Here is a 26633-nt window from a genome sequence, read left to right as displayed (position 1 = left end):
TGGGGGGGGGATGAGCCCTGTCACTGAGGGGTCCTGTCCTGGAGGTGGGGGAGGGTGAGCCCTGTCACTGAGGGATGGGCCCCGTCGCTGAGGGGTCCTGCCCCCAGGGGGGTGTCGGGATGAGCCCTGTCGCTGAGGGGTCCTGTCCCCGGGGGGGCAGGGGGGATGAGCCCTGTCACTGAGGGGTCCTGTCCTGGGGGATGAGCCCCGTCGCTGAGGGGTCCTGCCCCCAGGGGAGTGTCGGGATGAGCCCCGTCGCTGAGGGGTCCTGTCCTGGGGGGTGTCAGGGGATGAGCCCCATCGCTGAGGGGTCCTGTCCCTGTGGAGATCAGTGGATGAGGCTGGGAAGTTGCCCTCCCTCAGTGAGGGCTGTGGCAGGGACCAGTAGGGGAGGATAACCTCCTTTCTCTCACTGTCTAGTCCCGTGTCTCCAGGCTGGGCTACCAGGGGAGCTGCATGGCTTGTGTAGGGCTGCACTGCCATGCAGCGTTCCCTTCCTCCTTCTCTTGCACAGGATGAGCTCACCGCTTTAAATGTGAAGCAGGGTTTCAATAATCAGCCAGCAGTCTCTGGAGATGAACATGGTACTGCCAAAAATGTCAACTTTAATCCAGCTAAGGTGAGATCCCTGCAGGGCTTTGGGGGTCAAGCCCCATTGCATCGAGTCCCTCTTACTAGAGTTCCTAGGGGTAGGCCTTGTTCTTAATGATTTCTGCACCCAGACTGGTGATAATTAGTGTGGTGGTTCTAGATCTTGGCCCACTGCCAGAGTCTTGGGGATAGGAGTTCTAGGGTGGACAGGTTTACACTCTTGTGATGATCTGGCCTATCGCCTTCCCAAGGCTAAGCTCTAGGAGTGTCTATCCTTCTTTGTGGTGGTGGGCTGCTGTGTTCCCAACCTCGGTGGGAGAGTAGGCTGCTCCGCTCCTGACCCACAGTGTCAGTGATGTGGTGGCAGAGCTTTATCCACAGCTGTTGATAACTAGTACCTAGATGCCCCATCCAGACAGATTACTGGCTCACACGAGCTGCAAATTAAGTAGGAGGTTAGAACATCAGTATTGGCTTGATGCAGGGACATTGCTGTGGTTGATAAGAAGTTGTATGTTTGGAAGACAGACTTCTCTGTTGGTGCAAACACAAAGCTGGGAGTCATGAGATGCCTGTGCCTCAGTTTGGCCTCCTGTACAATGTGTTAGTGCTCACCAGGCCTCCCTCCCACTGATATCCTCGGATGGAAGGCCATCAGGAAGTGCCAAGTGTTGGGTTCTTCTGCCAAGGAATTAGAGACGTTCATTCCAGCGGTGCTAAACCAGGCTATTTTAGCGCTGCAATTCAGAAGTTCCCTTATTGAGGTATTCTCAGTCCTGCTGCAGATAGTCATCTTGTTGACTGAAGTAAAGGGAGCCATTGGCTGTTTTTGGTGATTGGGTTTTGGAAGTTCATGCTAATGAGACTTTGGGGATAATAGCAAATGTATGGAACTAATTAATAAAGCCAGGCCTCTCCCAGAGACTAACAAGGGGTTAGTGTGTAGCTCACAGGACCCAGTTCTGTGAGAGGCTTCTTACCCTCTTCTCTTTTTCAGATTAGTTCAAATTTTAGTAGCATTATTGCAGAGAAGCTGCGCTGCAACACGCTGCCTGACACGGGAAGACGGAAACCTCAGGTGAACCAGAAGGATAACTTCTGGCTGGTGACAGCACGCTCTCAGAGTGCCATAAACAACTGGTTCACAGATCTGTCTGGGACTAAGCCCCTCACTCACCTGGCTAAAAAGGTATGTTGCAGGTGAGGCTGCCAAGAAAGGTAGAACATGTCCGGTCTGAGCTCTTCCCTCACCTGGTTTTGTGGGTATTGTCTATTTTTGAAGACTGCAATGGAGGTTTTGCGGTTAGAAGAGGGTTGTTCTCTTTCCATATCAGATTGGTTATAGTGCTCAGAGTGTGTGTCCAGGACCATCTTGGGCTGCCTGTGTCCTCCACAGCTGTAGAGCTAAGGTTCCCAGTTATTCAGAGACGAGTCTAAACTTTGTCTCATGGCATGTAGAGCTTGAATGTTTCATTTGAATTTCGATTGCTTTTAGGGGAACTGCTGCCGCCTACCTTTATTGGCCTCATGCTTAGATGAGGGTAGTTCATGCTGCTATGGTGTTTTCAAGTTCTCAAAGATTGTAGTGAGATTGTCTAGTGATAACTAGCTGAATGACTTCCCACACTCCTGTGTCTGTGGCTGCCTTCTTACAGGGAAGGGCTCTGTGTGTTGGCCTGGTGGAGAGTGGGTTAAGGGGGGGAGGGATAGCTCAGTGGTTTGAGCATTGGCCTGCTAAACCCAGGGTTGCGAGTCCAATCCTTGAGAGGGCCATTTAGGGAACTGGGGTAAAAAAATCTGTCTGGGGATTGGTCCTGCTTTGAGCAGGGGGTTGGACTAGATGATCTCCTGAGGTCCCTTCCAACCCTGATATTCTATGATTCTAAGAAGAGCATTTACATTTCTGTGCTCCAGAAGCTAGGCCTTGATGCTACCCTAGTGGAGCTGGAATGATGAATTCTCCCAGAGCTGGATGAGGAAAGAAAGCTCTGTCTGCTGTAGAGGTGGGGCTATAAACAGGGGGCTTGTGAGCCTGGCAGTGGTTGTGGGGAAGCTTAGTTCCTATCATTGTAGCAGCAGAGTGTATAATGTAGAGGCTAGAGCAGAGGTAGTCAATTTATTTTTTGTCAAGGTCTAAATTTCTTAGTCCAGGTATAATCAAGGTCCAAATTCCAGAGAAAATAATAAAACAACAATGATAATAAGTAAATAAAAAGATTTTGGGGTGAATTCAAAAGCATTTGGTGGTCTGGATTTGGCCCATGGTCTACCTATTGACTACCTCTGGGCTAGGGTTTGCCAGGTCCTGGAGTTCAGGGCCCCTGCAGGTAAAAGTCAGTTTTCACAGGCTGTTAGTGTGTCTTTTGTACTTACACACTTCTTGATTTGTTATCCACCCTTCCCTTAAGAACTGTGTTTATGACGGACCTGCCTCTTTGCAGTACCTTTCCCCAGTTTCCTGCTTCATTTCTCATGTGTTGCACTTCAGCTCTGGTCCTGTTTCCTGCTGACCCAGGAAAATGTTTTTTATGTTGTAAGTGCCCTGATGGAATGGCGCAAGCTGTGTGATACTTAGTTTGTGCACGGTTGTCCAGGCACAAGGGTGGTAGTGGATGTTACTCTGGGGTGATTCCTTTCTGGATCCTCAGAAGCTAGCTTTTCCCTTTTTCTGTTCTGTTCTAGGTACCCATCTTTAGTAAGAAGGAGGAGGTCTTTGGTTACTTGGCAAAATACACTGTTCCAGTGATGAGAGCAGCCTGGCTGATCAAAATGACTTGCGCCTACTATGCTGCCATCACAGAAACTAAGGTGAAAAAACGGCATGTCATTGATCCCTTTATCGGTAAGTGACTTGAGTGGAGTCCTGGCCTTTTTCCTACCAGGTTTTCTCTTCCTTGCCTGTTGTTGTGCTTGCACCTCCTCGATAGAATAGAAGTCCTTAAGGATGAAAAAGATCTATTTGGCCACACCTGCCCTAGCCGGGAGGGTATATGCAGTGTAGTTGTAGCCAGGTGCGTCCCAGGATGTTAGAGAGACAAGGTGGGTGAGGTGACCTGAAGAATAGCTCTCTTTGGCTCAAAAGCTTGTCTCGCTCACCAACAAAAGTTGGCCCAATAAAATATATTACTTCACCCACCTTATCTCTCTAGCCAGGAGGGGGCAGCACAGGCTTCCTTCTACTGGATCATGACTGCGGTTTTCATTCTTCTAGTTACATCCCAGGCAATGGGGCTTCAGCCTGTTCCCTTGGACAACAGACAAATACATCTTCCTGAGAACGAATATTTTCTGATAGTCTTTCACAGTTCACTCTCATGACTCCTTCTTACACACTGTTTGTTCCTCCCCTGAACAACTCCATTCCTTTCTTGGTGTTTACACTTTTAATATATTTGTGGATTGTTATGTCTGCCCTTAGGTGTGTCTTAGCCAAGCTAGACAGATTGGTTTAGGGTTATTTCTCCCAAAACGTATTAGCTGCATTTCCCCAGCAGAATCTCATTCCGTTATTTCCTGCATGTTTCCAGCCACGCTGGGCCTCTTTGGATCATAGTTCTGGCTTCTGTAGAATTCCAGGATCCTTCCAATTAGCAGCATACGGGAAAGCCTGTCTGTTATGGTTTATACTGCTGCCCATCACGATATTATCTGAGCACTTACCACATAAAAGAAATAGCAAGAGGGACTTTATGAAGTCTCTGCTCCTCTCTCTTTCTGGGACAAAGACTACAGTCTAGCTTTTTTTATTTTATTGGGTTGGTTGATTAATATGTTTGTTTACAGAGTTTTGTTTTATTTAATCTCCTGATCTCTGGAAGTTTTTTCCACAGCTCAACCCCTTCAAGCATGCTTTATTCCCAGCTCTCACCTGTCTTGTCCTGGGCTTTGTGATCTGAATCATCCCAGAGGAGACAAAATAACTTGACAGTTCATGGAATGAAATTTGGGCTTAATGTAGCTGGGACATACTTTATTAATTGCTTTGAAGATTAAGACCAAGGCCTTGAACATGTTGCTGATCCCATCTCTCAGATCACTAATGGGGATGCTACATCAGGCTGTCCTGACCCTGTCCCCTCCTGTTTTCCTCCATCCCTTTGCTCTTGCCAGATCTTCAACAAAGGCGTTTAAGGAATCTTCCTGCCTAGCGAACTGCCGTCCTGTATTTTGTGTGTTAAAGACCTGCTTTAAAATGCAGTTCAGAAGATGTCCCTTGTTCTCCACCTTTCCCTGGAACCCACAGGTGTATCTCTTTCCTTGTGGTTTTTCTTCCATCACAGGAACTCTTTGACTTCTCTCCCCCTGCTTGGATCAGCCCTCTCCCATTCCTCTTCCTGCTTACCTACTCACTGATGACTGTCTTCTTCATTCCAGAGTGGACACAGATCATCACCAAGTACCTGTCAGAACAGCTGCAGAAGATTTCTGAGTTCTATAGGCAGCTCTCTGGGCAGGGTTGTGGTTCACCATCTGGGCCCATGCCACAGGAGGTGGAGCACGCTTTGAAACAATGGGACTACAATGAGAAACTGGCTATGTTCATGTTCCAGGTGAGGTATTGAAGGGAGCTGCTGGCTGGGGTGGGGTTTGCAAGGGATACTCAAGGCTCAGGAGTAAATTGTTTTTGCAGAATGTAGTCCATCTCTGAGCCCCTGGGTGGCCCAGCAGGAGGAATAGGGGTAGAATAGCTCCACAATGCTCTTCCTTTGGTCCTCTCACTCTGTCTGTCTGTCTCCAGGACGGGATGCTGGACAGACACGAATTCCTTACCTGGGTGCTTGAATGCTTTGAGAAGATACGGCCAGGAGAAGATGAATTGTTGAAACTGCTCTTACCTCTGCTGCTGCGGGTGAGCTTCAGGAGAGAACTACCTCCTCCAACACAGCTCTGGGGAACACAAGCCGCCTTGCACTAGCCTGGGGTGTTTTCCCAGCTGAGTGCCTTCCCCCCACATTAGCCACCAGCTACCAGAAGGGAATGCTGCTTATCCCACTGCTTTCTGCTACTGCAAGGGGCTTTGTTCCAGCTCCTTGTCCCTGCCTTACCTGTAACGGCTGGACTCTTGATGGCAATAGTGTGTTCATTGGATGGAACTGAATAGAAGTGGCTTTTCTCTTCTGCTCCCATGGCTGGTTACACTAGACCCCCAAGCTCCTGAGAAGGCAGGGACTGGGTGCATTGAGATCAAGGGAGATGTTGCCCATGGTGCTCTGTGAATCTCACTGGTGCTTAAGCAACATTGTGATGACATTTTCCCCAAGGGTTCCCCTGCTGTTTAGGCCTTTGCTCTGGGCGAGGCTGTGGCCCTATCCATGAGGCACGACTGCACAGCATTGGCTCTGGGGACTTCTCTAGTGTTGCTTGGAACTGGGATGGTTTTTCCTTCTTCCCCACAGTACTCTGGAGAGTTCGTGCAGTCTGCATACCTGTCCAGGCGCTTGGCCTACTTCTGTACCCGCAGGCTTGCCATGCAGGTGGACGGCACGGGTGGGCACCTGCCCCACATCCTATCCGCACAGACAGGAGCTGCCCTCCCGTCAACACCCGCCCCTCAACCGGCTGCAGGAAATCCTCCCCCTAGTCCCTTCAGTGACTTGCTGCTCTGTCCCCAACACCGCCCGGTGGTATTTGGGCTCAGCTGCATTCTACAGGTAGGGTTTTGCTGGGTTAATATCAGTGGTGAAGGAGGCTGGAGCTCTGATGGGTCAACAGAAGACATTCTGGTTAAAATATTAGTATGATGCAAAATCAGCACAGTACATACTAGAAACTGGCTGGCTGGTAGAGCGGGGATCATCACCAAGAGAGTGTTTCTAGTTGGATCCCACAGGCACCCATTGTTGGCCCAAAACTCTCTAATATTTTTATCAGTGATCATTCCTGGTAAAGTTTGCTGATGACACAGACTAGTTGAGATGGTAAATAACGATGATGGGTCCCTGGGCGCAATACGCAGTTTAATATGGCAAAATACAAGGTCTTGCCTCTGGGAATGCAGAATGTAGGTCACAGTTGAAGGATGAAGGACTTTATTCTGGAAAGCAGGACTTGGAAAAGGACGTAAAGATAGGACTTAATATAGGCCTAGGGAGGTGGTGTTAACCTCTCTCTATAGCATTGGTGAGTCCATTACTGGGCTGCTGTATCCTGTTCTGGTGCCCACACTTTAAAAAGGTTGTTGAAAAACTGGAAGCAGTTTAGAGACAAGCCATAGTGATTAGAAGAGTGGAAAGCCTGCCTTGCAGTGAGTGACTGAAGGAGGTCAGACTTTTTAGCGTACTGAAAAGTATGTTAAAAGAAAGGTGTCTTGATCATGGTCTATCAGTATCTACCCGCATGTGGAGAAGATTTCTGATAGCAGACAGTTCATTCATCTAGCAGAGAAAGGCAGAACAAGATGCAGTGACTGGAAGTTGCATCTTGATAAATTCAAACTGCAAGTCTGGCATAAATTAACCATTGGAACAAGTTAGCTAGGGATGTGGTACATTGTCCATCACTTGGAGTTCTTATATCAAGGCTTGTTGACCTATTGAATCAGAAGTCCTGGGCTTGGTGCGGGAATCCCTTGGTGAAATGCTCTGTCCTGTATTATGTGGGGTGTCTGACTATGGAATCTGTGTAGCAACGAATAAGAAACCCTGGGGCTCCAGGATTTGGGCTACACGCATCCCCCATCACGCTTCTGATTTATTTGCTAGTGAGTCCTCTCTGTGTCATTAGTGTAACTGCCATGGCCGAGCTAGCCGGGGAAATTCACGTAGTGTTATTGTGGGTCTTTATGAGCTGCATGCATCTGCTTCTCGCTAGCCTAAGGCAACCTGAAGTTTTGGCCTTGGCTACATAAACGTGTCTAGTCTAAGTAAGCCAATGCAGTAAATGCTGGGTAGCTTCCTGCATGGAGAGAGGGCATCTCTGTACCCCAGCACACTCTCCAGCCTCGAAGCTCTTTCAGATGGGAGCCTATTCATAGGTGTAGTGAGGCTGAGGCTGGGGAGTGTCTGTACAGTCTGGGAACAGCCCTGCCGGGTGCTCTCGGACCCAGGAGTCAGGCTGGGAGATGCTCAGTGCTTCTGCTTTGGCTGTCTGCTGCAGAGTATCATCCTGTGCTGCCCAAGCGCTCTGGTCTGGCATTACTCCCTGACTGACAGCAGGATAAAGACTGGCTCTCCACTGGACCATCTGCCTATTGCCCCCTCCAACCTGCCCATGCCCGGGGGAAACTCGGCCTTCACCCAGCAGGTGAGCAGCTTTCAGAGGAGGGAGTGTTGGGGGCCCAGGACGTTAGCACCTACCCCAGTCCATTCAGGCTTGTCTCTCCATATTAAGCAACAGCACCTCCGGCTGTGCTCCTGCCACTGCTAATCCTGAGCAGCTGAGGCACTGAGAGATGCAGGAGGCCTCTCCTCCCTTTGTGCTGCAAGCCGGGCACCCATGGACCTGCGGGGTGGGCAGACTCTCTTCCCTTGTGCCTGAGGTGTCCAGCGCCCCACTTGGGGATGGGCGGCGTCTCTCTTGCCTTGTGCCTCAGGCAGGGCAGCTGGCATTCCCTGGGTTCTGCTGGCAGCTCTCTGTGCTGCACGTCTATTCTGGCCACCCTCGCATGTGTTTATGGAATTCCTTTGCCTTTAGGTTCGGGCGAAGCTCCGTGAGATTGAGCAGCAGATAAAGGAGCGTGGCCAGGCAGTTGAGGTCCGCTGGTCATTTGACAAGTGCCAGGAAACCACTGCAGGTAACTTACTGCAGGATCTGCAGTCTCTTCTCCCGGTCCCTAGCAATCAGACGTGTTAGCCTGAGCCAGTGCCCTGAGGAGCTCCATGTCCAGTCATCCTCTCTTTGGCTTGTCTCTTGGCCACTTTTCTGCTCGTTTGACCACAGTGAGGAGAATGCAGATGAATCTCGCTCTTTCCCAGGCTCAGAGCCCTGTGGGGATCAGGCCCACCCCCAACCATAGGTTGTGTCTCCTGTCTCCCGTGCTCTGAGCTCGCAGAGATTTGGGGCTTTGCCTCCTGTGTTCCTAGGTCTGTGATACCAGTTGCCCAAATGCTTGCTCATGCACACTCCCCTTTCCTTCCCTGTCCTGCTCCAGGATTCACTATCGGCCGGGTTCTGCACACTTTGGAAGTTCTGGACAGTCACAGCTTTGAGAGATCTGACTTCAGTAACTCTTTGGATTCCCTGTACAACAGGATATTTGGGCTGGGACCAAGCAAAGACAGTCATGAGGTGGGTGATGGGCCACACTGGTGATGCCCTGTGCTGGTGGTGGTGGGTGCAGGTGCTAGTCGGGGGGGCTGTTCTCTTTCAGGTTTATGTCCAGCTGGCACCATGAAGGAACTAGCTACTTGGGTGCCGCATGAAAAGTGGCCCATTGCAGACAAGACATTGGAACTCCATTGGAGGGGGTGTCTGCGCAGCCCTGGGTTAGGGAGAGAGCGAGGTGTGCATTGTGAGAGCCTTTGGTAAGGGCTGCCTGTATTTCTGAGGGAGGGGAAGCCTGTGCAGGCACGGGGGAGGTGGTGTCTGGTGCTGCTGAGGAGCATTCTGTACTGCCGACAATGACTGTCCTGAGCAGAGATGCCGCCCCAGACCTCTGTGAAATGGGAATTGCCTTTGATGGGGGCGGAGGAGGCTGTGCAGGGCGCTTCCAAGGGCAGTTGACTTTGGTCCTGCTGGATTCAGGGCCACAGGCTGCTCTTCGGAATCCAGGAGCTGCTAGTCATGCTCTTTTACCACAATTGAACATGGAAAGTAGCATGTCCTGGATAGCTGGGACCCAACGACTAGAGGTTTGGAGGTCAGTCAGTATCCGCACCCACAAGGAAACTGGGAGCCAGGGCAGTCTCTGAAGGGCTGGGGTAATGTGCTTGGTAAGCTTGGCCCCAGCCTGACCCCGAAAAGGAGGAATTCTGTGAAGAAAACCCTGCGTTGGGATTTCCCAGGGGTGTGTGGTAGAGACTAGCAGCTGCTGCTGGAGTTCCCCCACTGTGTGGTCCGCATGGAGCGTGGAAACCCCGCTTCAGACTCTGGCTTGGTGTGTGTTCTGTGTGTACTGGGAAGAGAGGAGTAGAGCAGATTTCAGGCTGGTTGGCTTCCTGCTGATCACCTTCCTTTGTGTCCTGACTGCCTGTGCCCACAGGAGCGGTTGAACTCTTACCTGTGGTTCAGTGCTTTACCATCATGCCTCTGTTCTGACAGATCTCCCCAGATGATGACGCAGTGGTGGCCTTGCTGTGTGAGTGGGCTGTGAGCTGTAAGCGCTCCGGACGCCACAGGGCTATGGTTGTGGCTAAACTGCTGGAAAAGCGGCAAGCGGAAATAGAGGCCGAGGTAAGTCCTTGTCCCTGATTGACCCTGGAAGTCTTTGAACAGCAGCTAATAGTTGGAAAGAGAACAGTAGTTGCTGGGTTGGTCACTGGGGTTAAAGCAAGGGTGACCTTCTCCAAAGAAGAGATCTCCCATAACTATGTAGTGAGGTGGTGTCTCCAGAACTGATGGGCGGAAGCCTGCTAGCTGAGTACTGGAGGCCAAAGGCCCCTTGGTGCTAGTGCCTTTGGCATGAACATTTACTTTGACCCATAGTAGGCCAGAGACCACACCACTGTATGGGACTGCTCTGTGTGTCTCTCGGGTTCTCTGGAGCACAGATACAGAAGCACTAGGTCTCCTCAGAGGCTGTGCATAGTGGGTTATGGGAAGGTTTCGTGGGACTGGCTTTCTCCTATGGGGGGAGGTTCTCTCTACAAAGACAATGTCTGTCTTTGGGAGTGGGGGACACTGAGTTTCTCCTCCTAGCAGCAGCCTGTACTCATGTCTCTCTCTCTCCAGAGATGTGGGGACTCTGAAGTTGTGGATGAGAAAGGCTCCATCTCCTCAGGTTCCCTCTCAGCAGCCAGCACGCCTGTCTTCCAGGACGTCCTCATGCAGTTCCTCGACACTCAGGCTCCTGTGCTAAGTACGTAACGAGAACTCGCTAATGTCCAGCCTTCCCTCTTCCTTGAGCCCGGGACACAAACCAACAGTCTCACTTGGACTCTGGAGAGGAGGGGATGCAGCCCGGAGGGCAAGACATTGGGAAGGGATGAGGAAATGTAACTGCTGCTGAGACTAATTGGAGAGGAGCCCAAGCATTTAGTTGCTGCCTCTGCCAGCTGTGTGCTCTGGCCTTGATCCCCACTGCAGTTTCCTAGCCCTGCCTTGAATCCTGCCAGGTGGTTGAGGGGCCTCTAGAAAACTCTTCCTCTAGCCCTGCAAAAGGACATCCCTGGGTTAGATATCGGGCAGGTGGCCAGTGTTGCTCAGAGCAGTGCTGGAGGGAGGACTCTGGTAGCGCTACCTGCTCCTTCATGTGCTGTTGCTGTGCCTCCAGCGGACCCAGCGAATGAAAGTGAGAAGGTGGAGTTCTTCAACCTGGTGCTGCTGTTCTGTGAGCTGATCCGGCATGACGTCTTCTCTCACAACATCTATATGTGCACACTCATCTCCCGGGGTGACCTGGCCATGGACTCGCATGGGCCCCGCCCTCCCTCGCCCTTCGATGACCCCGCCGAGGAGCATGACAGAAAGGAGGGGATGGGCAACAGTGGCATCAAGCTGGAGGTAAGGCGCACCGGCTCTCATGGCCCCTTCCCAAGTGCTCCTTCCTGATTGTCCTTATGTCCCAGACTTGTCCCCTGCAAAGTACCTGCACTTGCCACCTGCCTCCTCCCTCCCCCAAGGCTAATCCTATAAAACTTCAGCCTGAAGGTGAAGGGTTAAATTCTGAGCTGCTGAAAGGGGCCTGTGGCATGGAAAAGGCTCTGGAGCCATGATTCTATCGCTCATGCCGTGCAGCCCAGCTCTAATAAGATAGCATGTAATAAGCTACTAGGATTTGAAAACCAAAGGGACATTAACAGTGGCTGGCATATGCACTGCTAGAGGGGGGCTCATTCTGCCTGAGCTGTAGACTGGACAATGCTGTGGGGAAACTTCTGAGGTGTACGCGTTTCCTAGTGCAGTGTGGAGAATTAACGGATGCCCCTTGTTTATGGCCCCAGGACACCGGCCTCTCGGAGTCCATGGATATTGATCATAGCTCCAGCGTGCTTTTTGATGACATGGAGAAGACTGATTTCTCGGTACGTACCTGTTTTCCTCTCCTACCTGGTGCTTGGTGAGTAGCTCAGGTGTGCTTTGCTGGGCACCTTGCCAATGTGGAGGTGCATCAACTTGCTGCTGGGTGCCTTCTGTCCTCTATGGAATTGAAGGGCCTGGCCAAAAGGGCTTGTGTCTTGCGGCTGGTTGGGACGGTATGGTAGACACAACTTGCCTGTGGATGCTCTTGAGTCGAGTGGTACAGAGCATGTAGGCAGGCTAGGATCCAGCTGTGTAACCAGGTGTGCCATTCCATGAATTTCCTCCTTCGTAGGGTTGACACACCACCCCAGGAGCTGCTTGTCGCTTGGAATGGTGAGGGAGCAGGAGGTGAGAGGGACATTACTGAGAGGCAGTGCAGGGTATGGAGGGTGAAAGTGGCGAAAGGATGGTGACATTGAGACTCTTACTTACCTGGGAGAAGAGATGTGGTCCAGTGGCTTTGCAGCCTTGGGCAAGTCACCTGACCTCTCTGCCTTAGTTTGTGTGTTTCTTAGCTTGTTGTGGGGAGTCGCTCATTCATGTTTGCAGAGCACTTTGAGTGAAGATGCGCAGTAAGAGCTAAGAATGATCGCTGTTGAAACCGCCGGGAAATTTCTTTTTTCCAGCCATTTGTATCTTTCAAGGTGTGTGTTGGACACCTGTGGTGTCTAGGGCTGCACTGCCCCCCAGGGGGCCTTTTGCCTTAATCTTGGCTCTTGTGGAGTGTTGTCATCAGAATCATAGCCTCTAATTCCTAACTTTCTGTTGCTTGTTCTCAGTCCGAGGTGTACCAGGAAGCTGTACTCATGTGCAGATTCGGGAGGAGGATTTGGTACCTGGGCTGGGAGCAGTGTCCTGAGGGGTGGGTGCTGTCCCCATGCTTTGCCCCCCTTATCAGCTGTGAGCTGGAATAGCCTTGTGGGCTGCTTTCAGTACCATTGATGTGTGGCCACGTACCACAGCAATCTTGTCTTCTCTCCCTAGATGTTCTCTCCTCCAATGCACTGTGAGTCTAAGGCCAGCCCTTCCCCTGAGAAACCAGACCCTGAGAAGGAAGCAAAGCCTCTGCTAAAGGAAAAGGCCGCAGAAGGAACACTAGCATCCCTGTACGACCAGCCACGGCACATCCAGTATGCCACGCACTTTCCTATCCCTCAGGTATGAGAACTGTGCCTAACTTCCCCACCCCTCTCACCCAGGTATCAGACCTGGGCTCACGCCACCCTCCCCTCATGAGACCTGCACATTTCCTTGCTGCTGCTCCACCCAAGCATGGGATGCCTGACGCCTTGCAGCTTAAGCAGTGAAAGGGAAAGGAGCATGGTCATGCGTGCCTTGAATGCTGGGGGCAGTTTGTCTTTGAGTGGGCGCCTGGGGTGGCTCTTTGCTTTTCCATTCCCCAGGGTCATCTCCCAGCTGCACCTTCCCTCTCCTCTTAGAGACCCATGTGTGATGAGATGATTGGCATCTAGCCTGAAAGCAGCTAATGTGGTTGTCTCCCTTTGGCTCCCAGGAAGAGTCATGCAGTCATGAATGTAACCAGCGGCTGGTGGTTCTGTTTGGGGTTGGGAAACAGCGAGATGATGCCCGACATACCATCAAGAAGATAACCAAAGACATTCTGAAGGTGTTAAACAGGAAGAGCACAGCAGAGACCGGTTAGTGCAGCCTGGGCCTGCCCTGCCCCAGGAAGGTGTTCCTTTCCAGCTGGTTGGGTCCCTTGGGAGACCTGCACACAGGGGAGACTGAGTGTGCAAGGGAAGCAGTGACACTGACTAGACACAGTGTGCTGTCACACAGGAAACCCAATGAAAAATGTTAACTAGCACAGCTGCACTGAAGCCAATGGAACTACATTGATTTACACCAGGTGGGGATTTGGTCTGTTCCACTTTTCTGTAATCTCTGTCAGTCTAGGGCTTCTTAGAGGTGCCTTGTGACAACAGCAGACACCAGTGTTTTTAAGTTGAGGATGCTCCTTTAAAGGAGAGATGAGATGCTCTTGAAACTGAGCTGAGGGATTTTGAGGCTGAGTCCCGGTGAGAGTGTCTAGTCTCCCAAGGGAAGCCCCTACATTGGGGCAGTTAAACTGCGACTGGTCAGAGCTCTGGAGAGAATAGCTAACTCATTTGGGATGGATTAGATACTTCACCATCCCTGACCATCACTCTTAATTAGGGATTCCCATCTCTGGGAGTTGGATTTGATGCCTTCTAGAGCAGGCCTTACAGCTTATGAGTTGGCCCAAGACCCTTTGCCCTAATGGGGGGAACGTGAGGCTCCCTGGTTCATAGTCATAGATTCCAAGGCCGGAATGAACCTCTGTGATCATGTAGTCTGACTTCCTGTGTAACAAGCCATGGAACTGCCCCAAAAGAATTCCTAGAGCAGAGCTTTTAGAAAAACATGCGATCTTGATTTAAAAATGACCCATGATGGAGAATCCACCGTGACTCTTGGTAAATTGTTCCAGTGCTTACTCTGCCTGCAGTTGGGTGGACCCGTGCTCCCTGCTGAGGAATTGGAAAATGCATGTGGCTGTCTGTAGGGTGGCTCTGTGCCCCAAAGAAGGTAGTCTGGTAATGGCTCCCTGTATTTCTTGCCTTTGGCAGGTGGAGAGGAAGGCCAGAAGAGGAAGAGGAGCAAGCCAGAGGCATTCCCAACAGCTGAGGATATCTTTGCTAAATTCCAGCACCTTTCTCACTTTGATCAGCACCAGGTCACTTCTCAGGTATGGGGTTCTGGAATGAGAAGTCTCCAATCTGGGCCCTGGCTGTATGTGCCCCACTGCAGCATGGAAAGCAGCCTCCAGAGGAGACAGTGGGAGAGTAATTTGGATCTGACAAGTGGAGCTTTGCAAGGGGCTAATACCCCCTTGTGCCTCTCTCTCTGCCTGCAGGTATCTCGCAATGTCTTGGAACAGATCACCAGCTTTGCCTTAGGGATGTCATACCATCTGCCTCTGGTGCAGCACGTGCAGTTCATCTTTGACCTGATGGAGTATTCACTCAACATCAGTGGTCTCATTGACTTCGCTATCCAGGTGAGCCCTGGGGTCTGAGGTGCTTCACCGGAGTGGGGTTTATCTACGTTAAATCCACACTAAGTGTGTTTCTGAAGGATCTGCTCTTGCTCAACCATAGGTTATTGGGTTGGATGTAGGAATCTCTGAGTGAGGGTCTCTGGCCTGGGTCCTTGCTGGATGATCATAATGGTGCTTTCTGGCCTTAGACTCTCTGGTGTTCCATGGGGGAGTGGCCATGAGGTATGCTTGTGTGTGGCACAAAGCTGTAGTCCTCCTTTGGGGCTCTGGTTTTGAGGGTCATTTTTCCAAAGGTTTCAGGATTGTTTGGAATGGACCTTGCTACTGTTCTCGTCCCTGAGCTGCAGTGATGCCTTTCTTGAGCGAGAGCGTTTTTTTTTCTGTTCATGGCAGCCCTTCCAACAACAAGGGTGGTTTCCTCCCTCAGAAGGTCCTGCCACCCTGCAATACAAGCTGTGTTACTGGTTGTGGCAGACTAGGCCAGATGATATTTTAGAAAATTTGCTACAGTTGGAGGCATAACTGAAACTGTTAGCTCATCCACTACTTGGAGTGTATGTGGGATTTTGAACAGGTCCTGGTAGTGAAAGGTCAGAGCCATATCTAGGAAGCCAGACTGCCCACACTTGTGTCCAACCGGCAGGCTTCTTCTGGTTGGCACCCCAATGCTGGCAGACCCCCTGAACTGACTGGGGCCTGGATGGCAGGCTTCGCCCGACTTTCAGGCTCCTGAATGCATTGGTGCCTACCCAGCAGGCTCCCTCTGACTGGTGCCCCAACGACAGGGTTTGTAGGGGTGGAGTTGTCTGGATTGTTGAAGGGTTTTTATGTCATTGGGTGCAGTTGCTGAACGAGCTGAGCGTGGTGGAGGCAGAGCTGCTGTTGAAATCTTCCGACCTAGTTGGCAGCTACACCACCAGCCTGTGCCTGTGCATCGTGGCTGTGCTGCGGCACTACCACTCCTGCCTTATCCTGAACCAAGACCAGATGGCCCAGGTCTTCGAAGGGTAAGGGAGCCTTGTGCCCCTCTTGGGCAGGGGAAGCCTCATCTCTGGGCTTTGTCCCAGGTGAGTTGGGGGGACAGGGGCCTGTCCTCCTAGGAGGTGTTGTCTCTGTGCCTGGAGCTTTGTCCCATGGAGGGGGTGGGCATGGGGAGGGATCTGTTCTCCGAGGACATTGTCTCCATGTCTGGGGCTCTACCCTCAAGTGGGTGGATGCTGCCTGTGTCTGATGCCATGCTCCTTCAGGCTTTCCTTTCAAGCTGCTGAAGCATTTCTTGTCTCTTTACAGTCTGTGTGGGGTGGTGAAACATGGCATGAACCGCTCTGATGGCTCCTCAGCAGAGCGCTGTATCCTGGCCTACCTCTACGACCTATACACCTCCTGCAGTCACCTCAAGAGTAAATTTGGGGAGCTCTTTAGGTGAGTTTGAGGCAGGTTGGGGGCAAGGGCACTGCCCTCAGAAAGACCATGGCCTCAGCTTGGCGTGTGATCTTGCACACACTGTTCCCCACCAGCTAGTGTTCTTTCCTCATGGACATACGGTGGGGGTTCCCTGCCTCAGGTCTAGCTGGGCACGCAGGGAGAATGGTAGTTGCCTGGGGCCATCTCTGTTACTGCGGTGCCTGCAGACTGATCTGCTGACTGGTGAGCACTTCCAGGAGCTGCACTGAGAGCAAGAGGAAGTGGCAGCCCCAAGCTAGGTCACTGAACCCCCTCTGGTATTTTCCAGGGGCTTCCCCAACAAGGAACAGGCATGGCTCTTCACGGAGGAACTTTTTTGAATGAGCCCCTTAAGCCTTCATGTAAAAGCTGGAGCTCTCTGCACTGCAGAGGATGCAGGGGAAGTCTGGGGGAGGGAGCAGAAGGCTCTCACCCCGGGCCTCGGCGTTGCTTGTGAAAGGCAGTGGGAAGCATGTTTGCAGAAGTGCCTAACTTCCCCTTCCTGTCCCTGCCAGTGACTTCTGCTCCAAGGTGAAGAACACCATCTACTGCAATGTGGAGCCCTCTGATTCTAACATGCTGTGGGAGCCCGAGTTCATGATCGACACCATCGAGAATCCATCCGCACACAACTTTACCTACACCAACTTGGGCAAGAGCCTCAACGACAACCCGGCCAACCGCTACAGCTTTGTGTGCAATGCACTCATGCATGTGTGTGTGGGACATCATGACCCAGACCGGTGAGGCGCAGGGCTGGGGCTGTTGAGACCCCCTCTCAGGTGGCTCCATTTGTGTAGGTAGAAGGAGTGTCTGTGCTCCTCGAGGGGTCAGCAAGATACAATCTGACGATGAGGGAACCAGTAGCCACTTGTCATGTGTCCACAGGGCATACTGTAACTCTGACATTCCTACAGTCTCTTTGGGAGGTTATCCCTTTAGTCCTAGGCCTCCACTTTTTACAAGGGTGAGCCCTGCTACGCTGAGCCTGGGTTACTGGCTTCAGCACACGTTTCTCGTCAGGGCTCCTCCATCGGGTCCAAATTAGTTTAGGCCCCTGTTGGAGAAATGCTGCTCTCAGGAGTCACACAACCAGCAGATGTTTTGCAGAGACACAAAACAAACCAGCACATATTACTCAGCTGGAATATGGTATTTTAGGGTCCTTCGGTTAAAGTGGAAAAGTCTTATACGCTTGTCCATGCTGGCAGCATTACTCGCCTCTCTGGCCCGGAAGTGTCTAGGATTCCAGTCTCTCCTGTGGGCAGCAGAGGTCTTAGCGCTGTATGCTGAGACCTCCGTTCTTTGTTTCAAGTTGCTGTTATGCGTGTTCCATACGTTCTGCTTCCCTTGGCTGCTAGTTCTTAAAAGTTAATATCCAGTTGTTGGTCTTCCATTGTGCCTGTCTGATGCAACTCCATTTGTATGTTAATGGTCCTTCAGAGTTTATTCAGACTGTCACAACGGTTCTGGAATTAACTGCACCTTTGACTCTTTGAGTATCACGGGGTAGCCGTGTTATTCTGTATCAACAAATAGGACAAGGAGTCCGGTTATGCCCAAATAAATCGGTTAGTCTTTAAGGTGCCACCGGACTCCTTGTTGTTTTTGACTCTTTGAGGGCATGCCCAGTTAGGTCTCGGGCTCTAGCCATCACTTTTCTTGGACAGGAACCTGCGATCCACTTCTTCCAGACTGTGGGCTTAGACTGCAAGCTCCTGCAATTCACTGTGATTGTCTCAGCAGATCTGACTTCAGTTCAGCACCTGCAGTCCTGTTCTCTCAGGGGCAGTGACAGGCTTAATCAGTAACCAGGCAGCTTTCATAAAGCAAAGTACTATTTATCTTTAAAAACAACAAACAGCCTATACACACATCTGGCTCACCAGCTGTCACCCATTTGCCACCTGGAGACCCTGACAGGATTAAAGTACTTCAGGCCCTCTGCAGGGCCTATCTCTCTTGGTCACAGTTTTGTGTCAGTTCTTGTATCAAGCGTAAGTGATCGCTCTCTAGGTCATGGCAGTCACTTTATACAGACAATTTCTTTGTCTGCTAGGCCTCTTGAACCAGGTCAGACCAGTCCGTGTTATTTTCCAGGGGTGAAATTTCCCCAAACTTTTTACCTGCAGTAAGGATTTGTGTTAATAACTGCCCTCTCCACCAAGTGACTTTAGTTAATGCAGGAAATCCTTTAGCTTCCCTATCGACTTTAGTGAGGCTTTTGATACCATCTCACACGATCTTGTCACAAACAAACTAGGTAAATATAGTCTAGATGAACCTAAAGGTGGGTGCTCAACTGGTTGGAAAACTATTCCCAGAGAGTAGTTATCAGTGGTTCACAGTCAAGCTGGAAGAGCATATTGAGTGAGGCCCCACAGTGATCCGTTGTGGTTCTGGCTCTATTCAATATCTTCATAAATTATTTGGATAATGGTGTAGAGAGCACACTTATAAAGTTCAAGCTTTCGTGGGTGAATACCCACTGACGAAATGGGTATTCACCCACGAAAGCTTTATGCTCCAATACATCTGTTAGTCTATAAGGTGCCACAGGACTCTGTCGTTTTTACAGATCCAGACTAACACGACTACCCCTCTGATACTTATAAAGTTTATGGATGATACCAAGCTGGGTGGTGGGTATGGGTTCCAGGTGCTTTAAAGGACAGGATTAGAATTCAAAATGAGCTTGACAAATTGGAGAAATGGTCAGAAATAGATAGATGAAATTAAATAAGGACAAATGCAAAGTACTGCACTTGTGGATCTCAAACTAAATATGAGTCAACAGTGTAATACTGTTGCAACAAAACCAAACATCATTTTGGGATGTATTAGCAGGCATGTTGTAAGCCAGACACAAGAAGTAATTCTTCCACTCTACTCAGCACTGATAAGGCCTCCACTGGAATGTTGTATCCAGTTCTGGGCACCACAGTTGGTTGGGGAAAGATGTGGACAAATTGGCGAAAGTCCAGAGGAGAGCAACCAAGATGTTTAAAAGTCTGGAAAACGGCCTGTCAGGGTTCCCTCCCTGCTCTGAACTCTGGGGTACAGATGTGGGGACCCACATGAAAGACTCCCTAAGCTTATTTCTACCAGCTTAGGTTAAAAACTTCCCCAAGGCACAAATTCTTCCTTGTCCTTGGACGGTATCGCTGCCACCACAAAGTGACTTAGACGAAGATTTAGGAAAAGGACCACTTGGAATTTCTGTTTCCCCAAAATATCCCCCCAATCCCTTTCTCCCCCTTTCCTGGGGAGGCTTGAGAATAATCTACCAACCAAATAGGTAAACAAGGTGAGCACAGATCAGACCCGTGGGTTTTTAGGACACTAAATACCAATCAGGTTCTTAAAAGCAGAACTTTATTATAAAGAAAAAAAAAAGTAAAAGAAGCAGGATGGAAGGTAATTTTACAGGGTAATAAGATTTAAAACACAGAGGATTCCCCTCTAGGCAAAACTTCAAAGTTACAAAAAGCAGGAATAAACCTCCCTCTTAGCATAGGGAAAATTCGCAAGCTAAAACAAAAGATAAGCTAATGCATTTCCTTGCTATTACTTACAATGTTTGTAATCTTGGATGCTTATTTCAGGTAGGGTTTTAGGAGATGGTTTTTCCTTCCCTGGTCCCTCTCTTTCCCGGGGAGAACAACAAAGAGAGCAGAAACAAAACCTCCCCCCACATATTTGAAAGTATCTTCTTCCCTTATTGGTCCTTTTGGTCAGGTGCCAACCGGGTTATTTGAGCTTCTTAACTCCTTACAGGTAAAGGAGGGATGTTATGCTACCCGTAGCTGTATGTTTATGACACGGCCTATGAGGAAAGATTGAAAACAATTGGATTTGTTTAGTTTAGAGAAGAGAAGACTGAGAAGGGGGGACATAAGTCTTCAAGTATGTCAAAAGTGATTATAAAGAGGAAGATGGTAAATTGTTCTCAACCACTGAGGACAGGACAAGATATAATGGGCTTAAATTGAGACAAGGGAGATTTAGGTTAGTCATTAGGAAAAACTTTCCTAACTAAAGGTGGTTAAGCACTGGAACAAGTTGCCTAGGGAGGTTGTGGAATCTCCATTGAGAGGTTTTTAAGAGCTGGTTAGACAAATACCTGCCAGGAATGGCCTAAATAATACTTGATCCTGCCTTAGTGCTGGAGCTGGACTAGATGACCTGTCCTTAAAATATCGGACTGGAAGGGCCAGATCATCTAGTCCCGTCCCACATTTCTATGATTCTATGACTGAGTCAGGAATTCAAGAACTAAGCAGCCCATAAAGCTCTATACAACATTAATAAAGTTGATGCAATAGTAATAGAATATTCAAAGTGTCCGTAGAATCTGTCACATTTCTGTAAAAGAGTCTGAATATTCCATGTTTCCAAACCGTCATATCTGTGTCACACACCAACCCAGTCTTATCTGGATGACCAGCACTTATCTCTTATTCCCCTGTCCCAGAGGAGAAATTAACTTCTTCAGTCCTAGTAGATCACAATACAAAGTGAATGGCTAAACTGAGTCACACATTTTTCCTAATAATACAGAAATAAAATGCAACCTTTTAAGAGTTCCCCTAACCTGCTTGTTTAATGCTCCAGCAAAGGATCTACATTTTAATAGACCAACAAATTAAGTTATTTTTCATTGTCAGCAGCTACTCTTTGTATTGCACATTACTAGAGAAATGTGACCCCTTCTCCTATGGAGTTATGGGATAGTAAAATACAGACTTTTTTATCACATAAGTACACAAGAGAAGCACCCAAAAGACAATAGGTATTTTGAAATTTGGTCATCCTTTGTAGCGTACTCAGAGGAGGAGGGCTCCTCAGACATCGAGCCAGGATCTTTAGCCAAAATAAGTAATGTACAATGTAGTATGTTAATGTTTTATTGTAATTTTGCCTTAATAAAAAGTTTAAAAAGAAAATAATGAGACAGCAATTTCCCACCTTCTCCAAAGTCTGGCTCTGCTTTAGGAATGAGGGGAAGGGCTAGGCTGTTGAGTGCTGTTTGTGACCGCATGGCTCCTCTCTACAGAGTCAATGACATAGCTATCCTATGTGCTGAGCTGACTGGTTACTGCAAATCCCTGAGTGCCGAGTGGCTGGGCGTGCTCAAGGCTTTGTGCTGCTCCTCCAACAACGGGACTTGTGGCTTCAACGACCTCCTCTGCAATGTTGACGTAAGTGCAAAAGCTTAAATAACAGGGCTGAGGAGAGGGGGGTGCTTTGGAGGGGGCAGGGCAGAGATGGAACGGGACATGGGAGAGTGTCCCCAAGGGGCTGGAGATGGGAATGGGAGAGGGATGTCATGGGCGGGACATGCGGAACTGTCTTTTGGTGTTGGAGCTGCCCTTATGTAGGGTTTTGCTGGGTTGGTCATGGGGTTGCTGGGCTTGCCCTTCCCCCTGCTCCCAGTCAGGCCCATATAGTGTTAACTGGAGGGGGTGAAGCAGAGACTGACATGGTCACTGGCTGCTCTTCTGTCTCCCAGGTGAGCGACTTATCCTTCCATGACTCCTTGGCCACCTTTGTTGCCATTCTCATTGCCCGTCAGTGCTTGCTGTTGGAGGACCTGATTCGCTGTGCAGCCATCCCCTCACTCCTCAATGCTGGTGAGTGAGTCCCTTCCAGAGACAGGGTGCCCTCCAGCAGGCTGCCTGCAATGCAGTGCCTGGCTCAAAGGGCCGAGTACCCAGCAGTGGGACTCTGGGGCCCTGAAGCCCCTGGGCACAGTAATGTTGCACGTAATCCTTGGCCATGGAATATGCTCAGCGTCCACCTTTTAAGAATCGGACCTTTGATTTAAAGAAAATAACTGGCTCTTATGTTTGGGAAAGAAACCCTGAACAGGTGATCTGAGTGTAACCCTTCTTCCAAATGATGTCATGGTAGCCTCCTGCACTGAGGATACCTCTCTTGGGGAAAGAACCCCAGTTATTAGGAGGAAGCAGGTAATAGTAATGGGGGATTCGATCATTAGAAATATAGATAGTTGGTACTCCTGGGGGAATTCTGTGCCAAAAAATTAAAAATTCTGCGTGGAATATTAAAATTCTGCATATTTTATGTGTCAAAAGAAAACACAATATAATCATGCCAGTTTCAATTATTTTGGTAATTTATTTCAAAATACAGACGGGGGGGGGAGGGAAAGGTTCAGGAAATGTTTTTTTGACAAACAGATTCCTTACTAGGCATATTAGAGCTTTGAGTAATTCATTTAAAATACAATACAGAAACATTTCCCGCACCCCTCAGAAGCAGTGCAAAGGCTTGGGAGAGTCGGGGGTAATGGAGGAGCTGAGAGAGAGGAAAGGAGCCTGGGAGTGAACGTGAAAGGTTGTTGGGTGTGGGTGGGAGATGTATGGAACAGGGTTTTTTGTTTTTTTTTTGGCGGGGGGGGAAGGAGGATAGTTATGGAGTTGGGGAGCCTCTGCCATGCAGACCCCGTTTGACCCCTAGCCTCGTGCATTCAGTCAGGCACATCTGCCCCCGTCCGCATGGGCCCTGGTTAAATGTTGTCATGCCACTAGCTCCTGAGCCTGCGCCCCAATCTGTCCCCCCACTAGCACTTCTGAACCCCAGTCTGACCCCCCAGCAGCTGTCTGCCCCCACCATATCCTGTGCCTCCTAACCTGGCACTGGGGGAGGGGCTGCAGAGCCACATGGGAGAGACAGAGGGGGGCTACACTGGACACGAATTCTGCACATGCGCAGTGGCGCAGAATTCCCCCAGGAGTAAGCTGGGTTTATGAATACCGGGAGAACAGCATGATGAATTGCCTACTGGATGCGAAGCTTGCAGATCTCTTGAGACTAATGTGCGATGTTGGGGAGGAGCCGGTGGTTGTGGTATATGTAGGTATCAGTGACATAGGGAAAGGTGGGAGAGAGGTCCTGGAGCCCAATTTAGGCTGCTAGGTAAGAGATTAAAGTCCAGGATCTCTATAGTAGTAGTCTCTGAAATGCTTCCAGTTCCACATCAGGGTCAGTTTGGCAGAACTGCAGAGTCTCAATGCGTGAATGAGATGATTGTGTACGGAAGCTGGTTTTAGATTTTATTAAATCTAACTGGGGAACCTTTTGGGAAAGGAGGATGGGAAGGATAGGCTCCACCTAAACCAAAACAGAACCAGACTGCTGACATGTAAAATTCAAAAAGTCTTAGAGGAGTTTTTAAACTAAGGGCTGAGGGAAAGCTGTCAGGTGTGGAGAGGCGCACAGTTGGGACAGAAACAGCCTTTAGTATTTGTCCTGCCATGCGGGCAGGGGACTGGACTCGATGACCTCTCGAGGTCCCTTCCAATCCTAGAATCTATGAATTTAGGGGAGGATCTGTTAACAGGGATTCTCTATATCCTAGTGAAGAGGAGAGGATAGAAGTAGATAAAATACAAGTAGGAACTGAAGAGAAACATCAATTAAAGAGAGTTCCATTCAGTTACATCACGTGAAGGCAGACAACTATATATTGCTGGAGTCTAAATAAGATGGGTGAACTCGTGTGCCTGGTGTTAGATGAGAATATTAAAATGATAGGCATCACAGAAACTTGTTGGAACGATGATAATCAGTAGGACACGGTAATACAAGGGTACAAAATATGTAGGAATGACAGAATAGGTCGTGCTGGTGGGGGAGGGGCACTACATGTGAAAGAAAGCATAGAGCCAAGTATACTAAAAATCTTAAATGAATCAAACTGTACTGTAGAATCTGTATGGCTAGAAATTCCCTGCTTGAATAATATGATTATAACAGTAGGAATATATTACCGACCAGCTGACCAGGATGGTGATTGTGAAATGCTCAGGTCGATTAGAGAGGCGATAAAAGTAGAGAACTCAATAATAATGGGGGATTTCAACTATCCCCATATTGACTGGGTACATGTCACCCCAGGATGGGATGCAGAGATAAAATGTCTAGACACTATTAATGACTGCTTCTTGGAGCAGCTAGTCCTGGAACCCACAAGGGGGAGGCAGTTTTCAATAGGAGTGAAGCACACAGGATCTGGTCCATAGGTGAGTATAGCTGAATCGTTCAGTAATAGCGACCATAATGTAATTAAATTTAACAACCTCGGGAGGGGGGAAAATACCAAAGAAGCCCACCATAGTAGCATTTAACTTCAAAAAGGGGAACTACTAAAAAATGAGGAAGCAAGTTATGTGGAAATTTAAAAAGAACAATCACTAGAGAGAAATATCTGCAAGCTGCGTGGAAACTATTTAAAAACACCATCTCTGAGGCACAAATTAAATAGATAGTCCAAATTTAAAAAAAATAGTAAGAGGACCAAAAAAAGCCACCATGGCTAAATCAGAGAGTAAAAGAGGTGGTTAGAGGCAAAAAGGCATCCTTTAAAAATTGGAAGTCAGATTCTACTGAGGGAAATAGGAAAGAGGCATAAACTCTGGCAAGTCAAATGTAGAAGTGTAATTAGGCAGACCAAAAAATAATTTGAAAAGCAACTAGTACAAGCAGGGCCGGCTCTAGGTTTTTTGCTGCCCCAAGCAAAAAAAATTTTGGCTGCCCGCTGGACCCCCCTGCTGCCCCAGCCCTGGGCTCTTCCCCCCCCTCCCCCCACCTGCACCCTCCTTCCGCCCCAGCCCTGGGTCACTGGTAACTTGCTCCCAGGGCGGCTCATTCAGCAGGAATTTTAGATGTGCACAGAACACAGACAGGATTGGTTCCCATATGGTTACAGAACTGAAGTAAAGTGGAACAATTTTCAGCTTGTGTGATTGGAGGATATCTGGATGCATATTATAAGACTGTCCTACATAAATGAGGAAAAGTTGAGGTGCCTTTATTATTCTTTTGTTCCATTCTTTCTTTCTATGGCGAATTTGCCAATGCAATATCATTGTCTTCCTTTTAAACAAACAAACAAACAAACAAACAAAAAGGTAATGGCTGATGAAAATCGCAATTCCAGTCCTAATAGCCCCTGGGAAGCATTTCTTGCTCAATTTTATCCTACTTTTTCTACAGCAAGTTACAGTGGATCAGTATATTTGATTTGGGAGAAATGAAGTAACAGCTGCCCAAACTGAGCTTGAGCACTCCTGAATTTTGAGGTGTTCAAATCTGGAAGGCAGGTGCTGGGGGGGTGGGGGGGCCTGTGGTTCCGCAGGGAGCACGGCAGCATGTATGCAGCAGTGTGTCTGGTGCTGTGTGGAGCCAGACACGCTGGTCTGAGTGGCACGGTAAGGGGGCTGGGGGGTTGGATGGGGCGGAGGTTCGGGGGGGGCAGTCAGGGGCAGGGAGAAGGGGGGGTTAGATGGGTCAGGGGTTGGGGGGAGCAGTCAGGGGACAGGCAGCGGTTGGATAGGCATGGGATTCCCGGGGGTTTGTCAGGGGACAGGTAGGGGGTGGGGTCCTAGGGGGGAAGTTGCGGGGAGGTCTCAGGAGGGGGCAGCCAAACAAACAAAAAAGCCGCGATCGCGATCTGTGGCGGCAATTCAGTGGGAGGTCCTTCACTCCGAGCAGGAGTGAGGGACCATCCGCCGAATTGCCGCCGAACAGCTGGATGTACCGCCCCTCTCCGAAGTGGCTGCCCCAAGCACCTGCTTGGTAAGCTGGTGCCTGGAGCCGGCCCTGTGCGTAACCTAGTGCTTAAATCAGCTTCTGTACCAGATGACTGAAAGAGGATAGCTAATGTGACATCAGTTTTTAAAAGAGGCTCCAGAGGCGATCCTGGCATTAAGAGCTGGTAAGCCCAACTTCAGTCCCAAGCAAATTGATTAAAACTATATTGAAGAAGAGAATGATCAGACACACAGATGAACTGGATTTCTTGGGGGCAAGTCAACATGGCTTTTGTGAAGGGAAATTATGCCTCACCAGTCTTTTAGAATTCTTTGAGGGGGTCAGCATACATGTGGACGAGGGTGATGCAGTGCACAGTGTAGTTGGGTTTTCAGAAAGCTTTTGACGAGGTCCCTCACCAAAGGCTCTGAAGCAAAGTAAACAGTCATGAGGTAAGAGGGAAAGTCCTCTCATGTAATTGGTTAAAAGACCAGAAATGAAGGGTATGAATAAATGGTCAGTTTTCAGAATGGAGAGAGGTAAATAATGGTGCCCTGCAGGGATCTGTACTGGGACCAGTGCTGTTCAACATATTCATAAATGATCTGATGAATGGGTAAACAATGAAGTGGCAAAGTTTGCAGACGATACAAAATTTCTCAAGGTAGTTAAGTCCAATGCAGATTGCGAAGAGTTACAAAGATGATCTCACAGAACAGGGTGACTGGGCAAGAAAATGGCAGATGAAATTCACTGCTGATAAATGCAAAGTAATGCACATAGGAAAACATAATCCCAGCTATACATACAAAATGATGGGATCTAAATTACTTGTTATCACTCAAGAAAGAGATCCTGGAGTCAATCTGGTTAGTTCTAT

General features: G+C 49.2%; 1 protein-coding gene across 2 annotated transcripts in view; it reads left to right on the top strand.

The window, feature by feature from the left end:
• Positions 1-270: 270 nt before the first annotated feature.
• MED12 (mediator complex subunit 12) overlaps positions 271-26633 on the top strand; it is a 69799-nt gene continuing 43436 nt past the window's right edge. The window contains exons 1-22 of one of the 2 annotated variants that reach the window (XM_034781089.1): positions 271-619; positions 1589-1780; positions 3274-3433; positions 4966-5141; positions 5330-5440; positions 5988-6242; positions 7687-7833; positions 8224-8323; positions 8681-8817; positions 9790-9921; positions 10420-10546; positions 10961-11190; positions 11631-11711; positions 12694-12867; positions 13223-13367; positions 14322-14440; positions 14609-14752; positions 15596-15759; positions 16043-16174; positions 16711-16938; positions 21252-21396; positions 21708-21828. In XM_034781089.1, coding sequence (XP_034636980.1) covers positions 482-619; positions 1589-1780; positions 3274-3433; positions 4966-5141; positions 5330-5440; positions 5988-6242; positions 7687-7833; positions 8224-8323; positions 8681-8817; positions 9790-9921; positions 10420-10546; positions 10961-11190; positions 11631-11711; positions 12694-12867; positions 13223-13367; positions 14322-14440; positions 14609-14752; positions 15596-15759; positions 16043-16174; positions 16711-16938; positions 21252-21396; positions 21708-21828 — 3358 coding nt within the window. In that variant the 5' untranslated portion in view covers positions 271-481. The remainder of the gene's footprint in view (positions 620-1588; positions 1781-3273; positions 3434-4965; positions 5142-5329; positions 5441-5987; positions 6243-7686; positions 7834-8223; positions 8324-8680; positions 8818-9789; positions 9922-10419; positions 10547-10960; positions 11191-11630; positions 11712-12693; positions 12868-13222; positions 13368-14321; positions 14441-14608; positions 14753-15595; positions 15760-16042; positions 16175-16710; positions 16939-21251; positions 21397-21707; positions 21829-26633) is intronic. The other variant, XM_034781088.1, reaches the window with a different exon arrangement.

The sequence above is a fragment of the Trachemys scripta genome, chromosome 9 (assembly GCF_013100865.1).
Source record: "Trachemys scripta elegans isolate TJP31775 chromosome 9, CAS_Tse_1.0, whole genome shotgun sequence".
NCBI classification, from domain to species: domain Eukaryota; kingdom Metazoa; phylum Chordata; order Testudines; family Emydidae; genus Trachemys; species Trachemys scripta.
Note: the sequence above shows the minus strand (reverse complement) of the source record. Positions and strands in the feature narration are given on the sequence as shown.